This window comes from Gobio gobio (genome assembly GCF_949357685.1).
Source record: "Gobio gobio genome assembly, chromosome: 4".
NCBI classification, from domain to species: Eukaryota; Metazoa; Chordata; class Actinopteri; order Cypriniformes; family Gobionidae; genus Gobio; species Gobio gobio.
Window position 1 is genome coordinate 895,494 of NC_137100.1, and position 15,000 is coordinate 910,493.

The window sequence follows — 15,000 nt, forward strand, 5'->3', positions numbered from 1 at the left end:
CAGTGGTGTGGTCAGTGTGATTGGTCAGTGTGATTGGTCAGTGGTTCAGTGTGATTGGTCAGTGGTTCAGTGTGATTGGTCAGTGTGATTGGTCAGTGGTGTGGTCAGTGTGATTGGTCAGTGGTTCAGTGTGATTGGTCAGTGTGATTGGTCAGTGTGATTGGTCAGTGGTTCAGTGTGATTGGTCAGTGGTGTGGTCAGTGTGATTGGTCAGTGTGATTGGTCAGTGTGATTGGTCAGTGGTTCAGTGTGATTGGTCAGTGGTTCAGTGTGATTGGTCAGTGGTTCAGTGTGATTGGTCAGTGGTTCAGTGTGATTGGTCAGTGTGATTGGTCAGTGGTGAGGTCAGTGTGATTGGTCAGTGGTTCAGTGTGATTGGTCAGTGTGATTGGTCAGTGGTGTGGTCAGTGTGATGGTCAGTGGTTCAGTGTGATTGGTCAGTGTGATTGGTCAGTGTGATTGGTCAGTGGTTCAGTGTGATTGGTCAGTGTGATTGGTCAGTGGTTCAGTGTGATTGGTCAGTGTGATTGGTCAGTGGTTCAGTGTGATTGGTCATTGTGATTGGTCAGTGGTGTGGTTCAGTGTGATTGGTCAGTGTGATTGGTCAGTGTGATTGGTCAGTGGTTCATGGTCAGTGGTTCAGTGTGATTGGTCAGTGTGATTGGTCAGTGGTTCAGTGTGATTGGTCAGTGGTGTGGTCAGTGTGATTGGTCAGTGGTTCAGTGTGATTGGTCAGTGTGATTGGTCAGTGTGATTGGTCAGTGGTTCAGTGTGATTGGTCAGTGTGATTGGTCAGTGTGATTGGTCAGTGTGATTGGTCAGTGTGATTGGTCAGTGTGATTGGTCAGTGGTTCAGTGTGATTGGTCAGTGTGATTGGTCAGTGGTTCAGTGTGATTGGTCAGTGGTGTGGTCAGTGTGATTGGTCAGTGTGATTGGTCAGTGTGATTGGTCAGTGTGATTGGTCAGTGTGATTGGTCAGTGTGATTGGTCAGTGTGATTGGTCAGTGGTTCAGTGTGATTGGTCATTGTGATTGGTCAGTGTTTCAGTGTGATTGGTCAGTGTGATTGGTCAGTGTGATTGGTCAGTGGTTCAGTGTGATTGGTCAGTGTGATTGGTCAGTGGTTCAGTGTGATTGGTCAGTGTGATTGGTCAGTGTGATTGGTCAGTGGTTCAGTGTGATTGGTCAGTGGTGTGGTCAGTGTGATTGGTCAGTGGTTCAGTGTGATTGGTCAGTGTGATTGGTCAGTGGTTCAGTGTGATTGGTCAGTGTGATTGGTCAGTGGTGTGGTCAGTGTGATTGGTCAGTGTGATTGGTCAGTGGTTCAGTGTGATTGGTCAGTGGTGTGGTCAGTGTGATTGGTCAGTGGTTCAGTGTGATTGGTCAGTGGTCAGTGGTTCTGTGGTGATGATGTGTTTGAATGTGTCTCAGAGCATCAAGGTGAGCTGGCAGCCGCCGCCTCTGAACACACAGAACGGATTCATCACCGGATATAAGATCCGCCATCGGAAAACCGGCCGGCGAGGCGAGCAGGAGGCCATCGAACCCAACAACCTGTGGTACCTGTTCACCGGTGAGTCCGGCTCCGCTCCGGCTCCGCTCCGGCTCCGCTCCGGATCATATCTCCATGTTTTTAGAGCACACACGACGCATCACATCCCACCGGATTCGTCTTCCTCCGGGACTTCGGGAAGCACAGATGTGTGTTTATTTGAATAGGATTTCTGAGTTTATTGGGGAATCATATTCATTTCCATTATTCCCTTGATGGATATCTCGCTAAGTTGCTATTTCCGAAGGGATTGATTTCACAGTGGCGTTGGAGTGTGTTATGCTAATTCCCGACACTCCGGGGTTTTCAGGGATGACAGAGCCCGACTATCATAATTGCGTTTTTTTATCTTTACACATGATGGAAATGCATCCCGATCTGTTGAGATGAGGTTTGGAGACCTTGTTTACCTCGCCGCCTTCGCTGATTGCTGTTTACTAATTAGAATCGCAAATAATAATCGCACACACACACACACACACACACACCTTATTCTCTCTCCCGCTCTTTGTCTATTGTCTGACAGGCTTGGAGAAAGGCAGCCAGTACAGCTTCCAGGTGGCAGCGATGACGGTCAATGGCACGGGTCCCAGCAGCGAGTGGCACGCGGCCGAGACCCCGGAGAACGACCTGGACGGTGAATATGAGGCACACACACACACACACACACACACACACACACACACACACACACACACACACACACACACACACACACAGCACAGTTGAGGCCAGCGGGAGGTGTTCGTGGCGCTTCAGGAGGCTCTGAGAATCATGTGTGTGTGGTAGCAGTGGTTCAAACGTTACGCTTGTTTGAGTTCTCACTGCATTCACACCGCTCTGACCAGCAGGGGTCACTGTATACGCCCTCATGAGTATATCATGAAGAGTCCAATGAGGACACACTGTCTTTATTATGAGATCAAAAGTTGAAATTATGAGATAAAGTTGAAATTATGAGATAAAGTTGAAATTATGAGATAAAGTTGAAATTGATCCTCTAAGTCATAATTATGAGATAAAGTTGAAATGAGATAAAGTTGAAATTATGAGATAAAGTTCAAATTGATCCTCTAAGTCATAATTATGAGACAAAGTTGAAATTGATTCTCTAAGTCATAATTGAGACAAAGTTGAAATTGATTCTCTAAGTCATAATTATGAGATAAAGTTGAAATTATGAGATAAAGTTGAAATTGATCCTTTAAGTCATAATTATGAGATAAAGTTGAAATTATGAGATAAAGTTGAAATTATGAGATAAAGTTGAAATTGATCCTCTAAGTCATAATTATGAGATAAAGTTGAAATTATGAGATAAAGTCATAATTATGAGATAAAGTTGAAATTATGAGATAAAGTTGAAATTATGAGATAAAGTTTAAATTGATCTTTTAAGTCATAATTATGAGATAAAGTTGAAATTATGAGATAAAGTTGAAATTATGAGATAAAGTTAAAATTATGAGATAAAGTTGAAATTGATCCTTTAAGTCATAATTATGAGATAAAGTTGAAATTATGAGAGAAAGTTGAAATTATGAGATAAAGTTAAAATTATGAGATAAAGTTGAAATTGATCCTTTAAGTCATAATTATGAGATAAAGTGGAAATTATGAGAGAAAGTTGAAATTATGAGATAAAGTTGAAAATGATTCTCTAAGTCATAATTATGAGATAAAGTGGAAATTATGAGATAAAGTTGAAATTGAGATAAAGTTGAAAATTATTCTCTGTCATAATTATGGGATAAAGTTGAAAATATGAGATAAAGTTGAAATTATGAGATAAAGTTGAAATTATGAGATAAAGTTTAAATTGATCTTTTAAGTCATAATTATGAGATAAAGTTGAAATTATGAGATAAAGTTGAAATTATGAGATAAAGTTTAAATTGATCTTTTAAGTCATAATTATGAGATAAAGTTGAAATTATGAGATAAAGTTGAAATTGATCTTTTAAGTCATAATTATGAGATAAAGTTGAAATTATGAGAAAAAGTTGAAATTATGAGATAAAGTTTAAATTGATCCTTTAAGTCACAATTATGAGATAAAGTTGAAATTATGAGATAAAGTTGAAATTATGAGAAAGTTGAAATTATGAGATAAATTTGAAATTATGATATAAAGTTGAAATTGATCCTCCAAGTCATAATTATGAGATAAAGTTGAAATGAGATAAAGTTGAAATTATGATATAAAGTTGAAATTGATCCTCCAAGTCATAATTATGAGATAAAGTTGAAATGAGATAAAGTTGAAATTATGAGATAAAGTTCAAATTGATCCTCTAAGTCATAATTATGAGATAAAGTGGAAATTATGAGAGAAAGTTAAAATTATGAGATAAAGTTGAAATTGATCCTTTAAGTCATAATTATGAGATAAAGTGGAAATTATGAGAGAAAGTTGAAATTATGAGATAAAGTTGAAAATGATTCTCTGTCATAATTATGGGATAAAGTTGAAAATATGAGATAAAGTTGAAATTATGAGAGAAAGTTGAAATTATGAGATAAAGTTGAAAATGATTCTCTAAGTCATAATTATGAGATTGAGTTGAAATTATGAGATAAAGTTGAAATTATGAGATAAAGTTGGAATTGATTCTCTAAGTCATAATTATGAGATAAAGTTGAAATTATGAGATAAAGTTGAAATTATGAGATAAAGTTGGAATTGATTCTCTAAGTCATAATTATGAGATAAAGTTGAAATTATGAGATAAAATTTAAATTATGAGATAAAGTTGAAATTGATTCTCTAAGTCATAATTATGAGATAAAGTTGAAATTATGAGATAAAGTTGAAATTGATCCTCTAAGTTATAATTATGAGATAAAGTTATAATTATGAGATAAAGTTGAAATTGATTCTCTAAGTCATAATTATGAGATAAAGTTGAAATTGATTCTCTAAGTCATAATTATGAGATAAAGTTATAATTATGAGATAAAGTTGAAATTGATTCTCTAAGTTATAATTATGAGATAAAGTTGAAATTATGAGATAAAGTTGAAATTGATCCTCTAAGTTATAATTATGAGATAAAGTTATAATTATGAGATAAAGTTGAAATTGATTCTCTAAGTCATAATTATGAGATAAAGTTATAATTATGAGATAAAGTTGAAATTATGAGATAAAGTTGAAATTGATCCTCTAAATCATAATTATGAGATAAAGTTGAAATTATGAGAAAGTTGAAATTATGAGATAAAGTTGAAATTATGAGAAAGTTGAAATTATGAGATAAAGTTGAAATTGATTCTCTAAGTCATAATTATGAGATAAAGTTGAAATTATGAGAAAAAGTTGAAATTATGAGATAAAGTTGAAATTGATTCTCTAAGTCATAATTATGAGATAAAGTTGAAATTATGAGAAAAAGTTGAAATTATGAGATAAATTTGAAATTAATCCTCTAAGTCACAATTATGAGATAAAGTTGAAATCATGAGATAAAGTTGAAATTGTCATTATTATTAGATAAGTAATTTTTTTCATTAGGTAATTGAGTAATTATGAGATCAAATGTCTAAGTTATGATGTACTAGGTATGAATTAAATCATTAAATAAAAGGAATACAATTAAAATCATTCTGAAAGTTAAAAAGTCAAAATGATGTCATAAGTGGATAGAGAGAGGAAATGAAGAAGAAATGTAACGTTTTGTCTCAGTTCTGCTGGATTATGATTGCGTGTCCTGAGTCCAGGGTGAGTGTGTATCTGGTCCAGAAACGTGTGGTTCCCTCAGAGCTGTCGAGCCGGAGTGAGGAGAGAGAGGAGGCGCTTCAGCTGAGGATACATGCGTCTGGCTTCAGTGTGTCTGAGTTTAGTCTGAACAATGGAAGTTAAAAGCGCACATCATTTGGCATGAAATAGATAAAGATGTGTTTGACATTTACAATATCCTTCAAGCGACGCAGAGCGCCTGCATCGTGTGTTCTAATGGAGCTTTGAAGACTGAGCGACGCGTGTTTCCTTCAGCGGATCAAACGCGTGTGAGGTTAGATCAGCACCTGCTGGATCTCTCGCTCACTGGAGACAGACACTCATTAATCCCAATACCAGCCTGAGCTGGGCAATTACCAGAGCTGAGTGTGTGTGTGTGTGTGTGTGTGTGTGTGTGTGTGTGTGTGTGTGTGTGTGTGTGTGTGTGTGTGTGTGTGTGTGTGTGTGTGTGTGTGTGTGTGTGTGTGTGTGAGTGTGTGTGAGTGTGTGTGTGTGTGAGTGTGTGTGTGTGTGTGTGTGTGTGTGTGTGTGTGTGTGTGTGTGTGTGTGTGTGTGTGTGTGTGTGTGTGTGTGTGTGTGTGTGTGTGTGTGTGTGTGTGTGTGTGTGTGTGTGTGTGTGTGTGTGTGTGTGTGAGTGTGTGTGAGTGTGTGTGTGTGAGTGTGTGTGTGTGTGTGTGTGTGTGTGAGTGTGTGTGTGTGTGTGTGTGTGTGTGTGTGTGTGTGTGAGTGTGTGTGAGTGTGTGTGTGTGAGGTGTGTGTGTGTGTGTGTGTGTGTGTGTGTGTGTGTGTGTGTGTGTGTGTGTGTGTGTGTGTGTGTGTGTGTGTGTGTGTGTGTGTGTGTGAGTGTGTGGGTGTGTGTGTGTGTGTGTGTGTGTGTCTGTGTGTGAGTGTGTGTCTGTGTGTGAGTGTGTGTGTGTCTGTGTGTGTGTGTGTGTGTGTGTGTGTGTGTGAGTGTGTGTGAGTGTGTGTGTGTGTGTGTGTGTGTGTGTGTGTGTGTGTGTGTGTGTGTGTGTGTGAGTGTGTGTCTGTGTGTGTGTGTGTGTGTGTGTGTGTGTGTGTGTGTGTGTGTGTGTGTGTGTGTGTGTGTGTGTGTGTGTGTGTGTGAGTGTGTGTGTGTGTGAGTGTGTGTGTGTGTGTGTGTGTGTGTGTGTTTCAGAGCCCAGCTCTCATTACGTGATCTCCATCCAATCCATCCTTCCATCTAACTATCCATCTGTCCGTTTTGTCGTTCTATCATTCTACACACCATCCATCCATTCATCTATCTATCGTTCTATCGTTCGATTACCTCGTCTCCATCCAATTTTGAATGTCGTATAGTTTCATGCTTCAGGGCCTGAATCTCAAATCTTAAGGTGCCACGACCTATCGTGTCTGAACGGGGGCGATAAGAAAATTTAGCAGGTAATTGGACAAATAGCGGGTCCGTGGAACGGGGGCGTGGCCACCCAAAAGTTTATTTAAAACTGAACTAATCCTTTAAGGAACTGACCGGCTGACCAATGAGCTCGTTTTAATAGTCTCTGTTCTCTCTCATGCAGAAACTCAGGTCCCAAACCAGCCGAGCTCCCTGCACGTGCGTCCCCTGCCCAACAGCATCATCATGAGCTGGACCCCCCCGCTCAACCCCAACATCCTGGTGCGCGGATACATCATCGGCTATGGGGTCGGCAGCCCCTACGCCAAGACTGTGCGGGTGGACAGCAAACAGCGCTACTACTCCATCGAGAACCTCGGTGAGTAATCACAGACACTAGCTATACATACACCAATCAGGAGGAACATCGGTGAAGTGAGTAACACTGATGATCTGGGGTATATTAGGCAGCAAGTGAACATGTTGTCCTCAGAGTTGATGTGTTAGAAGCAGGAAAAATGGGCAAGCGTAAGAATTTGAGCGAGTTTGGGCCAGATTGTGCCGGATAGATAACTGGGTCAGAGCATCTCCAGAACTGCAGCTCTTGTGGGCTGTTCCAGGTCTGCAGTGGTCAGTCTCTATCAAAAGACCACAAGTCCATGCCTCGACGGGTCAGCTAAAGTGGAACCAACACAATATCAGAACGGATCGATTGAGTGAATGATTCAGTGACTCACTCATAAAGAGTGTTTTTGAACAGATCGATTAATTGAATGATTCAATGACTCACTCATAAAGAGTGTTTTAGAACAGATCGATTAATTGAATGATTCAATGACTCACTCATAAAGAGTGTTTTTGAACAGATCGATTGAGTGAATGATTCAATGACTCACTCATAAAGAGTGTTTTAGAACAGATTGATTGAGTGAATGATTCAATGACACACTCATAAAGAGTGTTTTAGAACAGATCGATTGAGTGAATGATTCAATGACTCACTCATAAAGAGTGTTTTAGAACAGATCGATTGAGTGAATGATTCAATGACTCACTCATAAAGAGTGTTTTAGAACAGATCGATTGAGTGAATGATTCAATGACTCACTCATAAAGAGTGTTTTAGAACAGATCGATTGAGTGAATGATTCAATGACTCACTCATAAAGAGTGTTTTGGAACAGATCGATTAATTGAATGATTCAATGACTCACTCATAAAGAGTGTTTTTGAACAGATCGATTAATTGAATAATTCAATGACTCACTCATAAAGACTGTTTTGGAACAGATCGATTAATTAAATGATTCAATTACTCACTCATAAAGAGTGTTTTTGAACAGATCGATTGAGTGAATGATTCAATGACTCACTCATAAAGAGTGTTTTGGAACAGATCGATTAATTGAATGATTCAATGACTCACTCATAAAGAGTGTTTTGGAACAGATCGATTAATTGAATGATTCAATGACTCACTCATAAAGAGTGTTTTTGAACAGATCGATTAATTGAATGATTCAAAGACTCACTCATAAAGAGTGTTTTTGAACAGATCGATTAATTGAATGATTCAATGACTCACTCATAAAGAGTGTTTTGGAACAGATCGATTAATTGAATGATTCAATGACTCACTCATAAAGAGTGTTTTTGAACAGATCGATTGAGTGAATGATTCAATGACTCACTCATAAAGAGTGTTTTGGAACAGATCGATTAATTGAATGATTCAATGACTCACTCATAAAGAGTGTTTTGGAACAGATCGATTAATTGAATGATTCAATGACTCACTCATAAAGAGTGTTTTTGAACAGATCGATTGAGTGAATGATTCAATGACTCACTCATAAAGAGTGTTTTAGAACAGATTGATTGAGTGAATGATTCAATGACTCACTCATAAAGAGTGTTTTAGAACAGATCGATTGAGTGAATGATTCAATGACTCACTCATAAAGAGTGTTTTAGAACAGATCGATTGAGTGAATGATTCAATGACTCACTCATAAAGAGTGTTTTAGAACAGATTGATTGAGTGAATGATTCAATGACTCACTCATAAAGAGTGTTTTAGAACAGATCGATTGAGTGAATGATTCAATGACTCACTCATAAAGAGTGTTTTGGAACAGATCGATTAATTGAATGATTCAATGACTCACTCATAAAGAGTGTTTTTTAACAGATCGATTAATTGAATAATTCAATGACTCACTCATAAAGACTGTTTTGGAACAGATCGATTAATTGAATGATTCAATGACTCACTCATAAAGAGTGTTTTTGAACAGATCGATTAATTGAATGATTCAATGACTCACTCATAAAGAGTGTTTTAGAACAGATCGATTAATTGAATGATTCAATGACTCACTCATAAAGAGTGTTTTTGAACAGATCGATTGAGTGAATGATTCAATGACTCACTCATAAAGAGTGTTTTAGAACAGATTGATTGAGTGAATGATTCAATGACTCACTCATAAAGAGTGTTTTAGAACAGATCGATTGAGTGAATGATTCAATGACTCACTCATAAAGAGTGTTTTAGAACAGATCGATTGAGTGAATGATTCAATGACTCACTCATAAAGAGTGTTTTAGAACAGATCGATTGAGTGAATGATTCAATGACTCACTCATAAAGAGTGTTTTAGAACAGATCGATTGAGTGAATGATTCAATGACTCACTCATAAAGAGTGTTTTGGAACAGATCGATTAATTGAATGATTCAATGACTCACTCATAAAGAGTGTTTTTGAACAGATCGATTAATTGAATAATTCAATGACTCACTCATAAAGACTGTTTTGGAACAGATCGATTAATTAAATGATTCAATTACTCACTCATAAAGAGTGTTTTTGAACAGATCGATTGAGTGAATGATTCAATGACTCACTCATAAAGAGTGTTTTGGAACAGATCGATTAATTGAATGATTCAATGACTCACTCATAAAGAGTGTTTTGGAACAGATCGATTAATTGAATGATTCAATGACTCACTCATAAAGAGTGTTTTTGAACAGATCGATTAATTGAATGATTCAAAGACTCACTCATAAAGAGTGTTTTTGAACAGATCGATTAATTGAATGATTCAATGACTCACTCATAAAGAGTGTTTTGGAACAGATCGATTAATTGAATGATTCAATGACTCACTCATAAAGAGTGTTTTTGAACAGATCGATTGAGTGAATGATTCAATGACTCACTCATAAAGAGTGTTTTGGAACAGATCGATTAATTGAATGATTCAATGACTCACTCATAAAGAGTGTTTTGGAACAGATCGATTAATTGAATGATTCAATGACTCACTCATAAAGAGTGTTTTTGAACAGATCGATTGAGTGAATGATTCAATGACTCACTCATAAAGAGTGTTTTAGAACAGATTGATTGAGTGAATGATTCAATGACTCACTCATAAAGAGTGTTTTAGAACAGATCGATTGAGTGAATGATTCAATGACTCACTCATAAAGAGTGTTTTAGAACAGATCGATTGAGTGAATGATTCAATGACTCACTCATAAAGAGTGTTTTAGAACAGATTGATTGAGTGAATGATTCAATGACTCACTCATAAAGAGTGTTTTAGAACAGATCGATTGAGTGAATGATTCAATGACTCACTCATAAAGAGTGTTTTGGAACAGATCGATTAATTGAATGATTCAATGACTCACTCATAAAGAGTGTTTTTGAACAGATCGATTAATTGAATAATTCAATGACTCACTCATAAAGACTGTTTTGGAACAGATCGATTAATTAAATGATTCAATTACTCACTCATAAAGAGTGTTTTTGAACAGATCGATTGAGTGAATGATTCAATGACTCACTCATAAAGAGTGTTTTGGAACAGATCGATTAATTGAATGATTCAATGACTCACTCATAAAGAGTGTTTTGGAACAGATCGATTAATTGAATGATTCAATGACTCACTCATAAAGAGTGTTTTTGAACAGATCGATTAATTGAATGATTCAAAGACTCACTCATAAAGAGTGTTTTTGAACAGATCGATTAATTGAATGATTCAATGACTCACTCATAAAGAGTGTTTTGGAACAGATCGATTAATTGAATGATTCAATGACTCACTCATAAAGAGTGTTTTTGAACAGATCGATTGAGTGAATGATTCAATGACTCACTCATAAAGAGTGTTTTGGAACAGATCGATTAATTGAATGATTCAATGACTCACTCATAAAGAGTGTTTTGGAACAGATCGATTAATTGAATGATTCAATGACTCACTCATAAAGAGTGTTTTTGAACAGATCGATTGAGTGAATGATTCAATGACTCACTCATAAAGAGTGTTTTAGAACAGATTGATTGAGTGAATGATTCAATGACTCACTCATAAAGAGTGTTTTAGAACAGATCGATTGAGTGAATGTTTCAATGACTCACTCATAAAGAGTGTTTTAGAACAGATCGATTGAGTGAATGATTCAATGACTCACTCATAAAGAGTGTTTTAGAACAGATTGATTGAGTGAATGATTCAATGACTCACTCATAAAGAGTGTTTTAGAACAGATCGATTGAGTGAATGATTCAATGACTCACTCATAAAGAGTGTTTTGGAACAGATCGATTAATTGAATGATTCAATGACTCACTCATAAAGAGTGTTTTTGAACAGATCGATTAATTGAATAATTCAATGACTCACTCATAAAGACTGTTTTGGAACAGATCGATTAATTGAATGATTCAATGACTCACTCATAAAGAGTGTTTTTGAACAGATCGATTAATTGAATGATTCAATGACTCACTCATAAAGAGTGTTTTAGAACAGATCGATTAATTGAATGATTCAATGACTCACTCATAAAGAGTGTTTTTGAACAGATCGATTGAGTGAATGATTCAATGACTCACTCATAAAGAGTGTTTTAGAACAGATTGATTGAGTGAATGATTCAATGACTCACTCATAAAGAGTGTTTTAGAACAGATCGATTGAGTGAATGATTCAATGACTCACTCATAAAGAGTGTTTTAGAACAGATCGATTGAGTGAATGATTCAATGACTCACTCATAAAGAGTGTTTTAGAACAGATCGATTGAGTGAATGATTCAATGACTCACTCATAAAGAGTGTTTTAGAACAGATCGATTGAGTGAATGATTCAATGACTCACTCATAAAGAGTGTTTTGGAACAGATCGATTAATTGAATGATTCAATGACTCACTCATAAAGAGTGTTTTTGAACAGATCGATTAATTGAATAATTCAATGACTCACTCATAAAGACTGTTTTGGAACAGATCGATTAATTAAATGATTCAATTACTCACTCATAAAGAGTGTTTTTGAACAGATCGATTGAGTGAATGATTCAATGACTCACTCATAAAGAGTGTTTTGGAACAGATCGATTAATTGAATGATTCAATGACTCACTCATAAAGAGTGTTTTGGAACAGATCGATTAATTGAATGATTCAATGACTCACTCATAAAGAGTGTTTTTGAACAGATCGATTAATTGAATGATTCAAAGACTCACTCATAAAGAGTGTTTTTGAACAGATCGATTAATTGAATGATTCAATGACTCACTCATAAAGAGTGTTTTGGAACAGATCGATTAATTGAATGATTCAATGACTCACTCATAAAGAGTGTTTTTGAACAGATCGATTGAGTGAATGATTCAATGACTCACTCATAAAGAGTGTTTTGGAACAGATCGATTAATTGAATGATTCAATGACTCACTCATAAAGAGTGTTTTGGAACAGATCGATTAATTGAATGATTCAATGACTCACTCATAAAGAGTGTTTTTGAACAGATCGATTGAGTGAATGATTCAATGACTCACTCATAAAGAGTGTTTTAGAACAGATTGATTGAGTGAATGATTCAATGACTCACTCATAAAGAGTGTTTTAGAACAGATCGATTGAGTGAATGATTCAATGACTCACTCATAAAGAGTGTTTTAGAACAGATCGATTGAGTGAATGATTCAATGACTCACTCATAAAGAGTGTTTTAGAACAGATTGATTGAGTGAATGATTCAATGACTCACTCATAAAGAGTGTTTTAGAACAGATCGATTGAGTGAATGATTCAATGACTCACTCATAAAGAGTGTTTTGGAACAGATCGATTAATTGAATGATTCAATGACTCACTCATAAAGAGTGTTTTTGAACAGATCGATTAATTGAATAATTCAATGACTCACTCATAAAGACTGTTTTGGAACAGATCGATTAATTGAATGATTCAATGACTCACTCATAAAGAGTGTTTTTGAACAGATCGATTAATTGAATGATTCAATGACTCACTCATAAAGAGTGTTTTAGAACAGATCGATTAATTGAATGATTCAATGACTCACTCATAAAGAGTGTTTTTGAACAGATCGATTAATTGAATGATTCAATGACTCACTCATAAAGAGTGTTTTAGAACAGATCGATTAATTGAATGATTCAATGACTCACTCATAAAGAGTGTTTTTGAACAGATCGATTAATCGAATGATTCAATGACTCACTCATAAAGAGTGTTTTTGAACAGATCGATTAATTGAATGATTCAATGACTCACTCATAAAGAGTGTTTTAGAACAGATTGATTGAGTGAATGATTCAATGACTCACTCATAAAGAGTGTTTTAGAACAGATTGATTGAGTGAATGATTCAATGACTCACTCATAAAGAGTGTTTTAGAACAGATTGATTGAGTGAATGATTCAATGACTCACTCATAAAGAGTGTTTTAGAACAGATCGATTGAGTGAATGATTCAATGACTCACTCATAAAGAGTGTTTTAGAACAGATCGATTGAGTGAATGATTCAATGACTCACTCATAAAGAGTGTTTTGGAACAGATCGATTAATTGAATGATTCAATGACTCACTCATAAAGACTGTTTTGGAACAGATCGATTAATTGAATGATTCAATGACTCACTCATAAAGAGTGTTTTTGAACAGATCGATTAATTGAATGATTCAATGACTCACTCATAAAGAGTGTTTTAGAACAGATCGATTAATTGAATGATTCAATGACTCACTCATAAAGAGTGTTTTTGAACAGATTGATTAATTGAATGATTCAGTGACTCACTCATAAAGAGTGTTTTTGAACAGATTGATTAATTGAATGATTCAATGACTCACTCATAAAGAGTGTTTTAGAACAGATCGATTGAGTGAATGATTCAATGACTCACTCATAAAGAGTGTTTTAGAACAGATCGATTAATTGAATGATTCAATGACTCACTCATAAAGAGTGTTTTTGAACAGATCGATTAATTGAATGATTCAATGACTCACTCATAAAGAGTGTTTTAGAACAGATCGATTGAGTGAATGATTCAATGACTCACTCATAAAGAGTGTTTTAGAACAGATTGATTGAGTGAATGATTCAATGACTCACTCATAAAGAGTGTTTTAGAACAGATTGATTGAGTGAATGATTCAATGACTCACTCATAAAGAGTGTTTTAGAACAGATTGATTGAGTGAATGATTCAATGACTCACTCATAAAGAGTGTTTTTGAACAGATCGATTAATTGAATGATTCAATGACTCACTCATAAAGAGTGTTTTAGAACAGATCGATTAATTGAATGATTCAATGACTCACTCATAAAGAGTGTTTTTGAACAGATTGATTAATTGAATGATTCAATGACTCACTCATAAAGAGTGTTTTTGAACAGATTGATTAATTGAATGATTCAATGACTCACTCATAAAGAGTGTTTTAGAACAGATCGATTAATTGAATGATTCAATGACTCACTCATAAAGAGTGTTTTAGAACAGATCGATTAATTGAATGATTCAATGACTCACTCATAAAGAGTGTTTTTGAACAGATCGATTGAGTGAATGATTCAATGACTCATTCATAAAGAGTGTTTTAGAACAGATCGATTGAGTGAATGATTCATTGACTCACTCATAAAGAGTGTTTTAGAACAGATCGATTGAGTGAATGATTCAATGACTCACTCATAAAGAGTGTTTTAGAACAGATCGATTGAGTGAATGATTCAGTGACTCACTCATAAAGAGTGTTTTAGAACAGATCGATTGAGTGAATGATTCAATGACTCACTCATAAAGAGTGTTTTTGAACAGATTGATTGAGTGAATGATTCAATGACTCACTCAAAAAGAGTGTTTTTGAACAGATCGATTAATTGAATGATTCAATGACTCACTCATAAAGAGTGTTTTTGAACAGATCGATTAATTGAATGATTCAATGACTCACTCATAAAGAGTGTTTTTGAACAGATCGATTAATTGA

At 35.6% G+C, this 15,000-nt stretch overlaps 1 protein-coding gene across 1 annotated transcript in view; it reads left to right on the forward strand.

The window, feature by feature from the left end:
* The window catches only part of dcc (DCC netrin 1 receptor), a gene marked incomplete at both ends in the record, with an annotated part of 180,812 nt that overhangs the window by 110,300 nt on the left and 55,512 nt on the right, over positions 1-15,000 (forward strand). Inside the window, 3 exons of the mRNA XM_079814224.1 lie at positions 1,432-1,573; positions 2,079-2,189; positions 6,833-7,027. Coding sequence (XP_079670350.1) covers positions 1,432-1,573; positions 2,079-2,189; positions 6,833-7,027 — 448 coding nt within the window. The remainder of the gene's footprint in view (positions 1-1,431; positions 1,574-2,078; positions 2,190-6,832; positions 7,028-15,000) is intronic.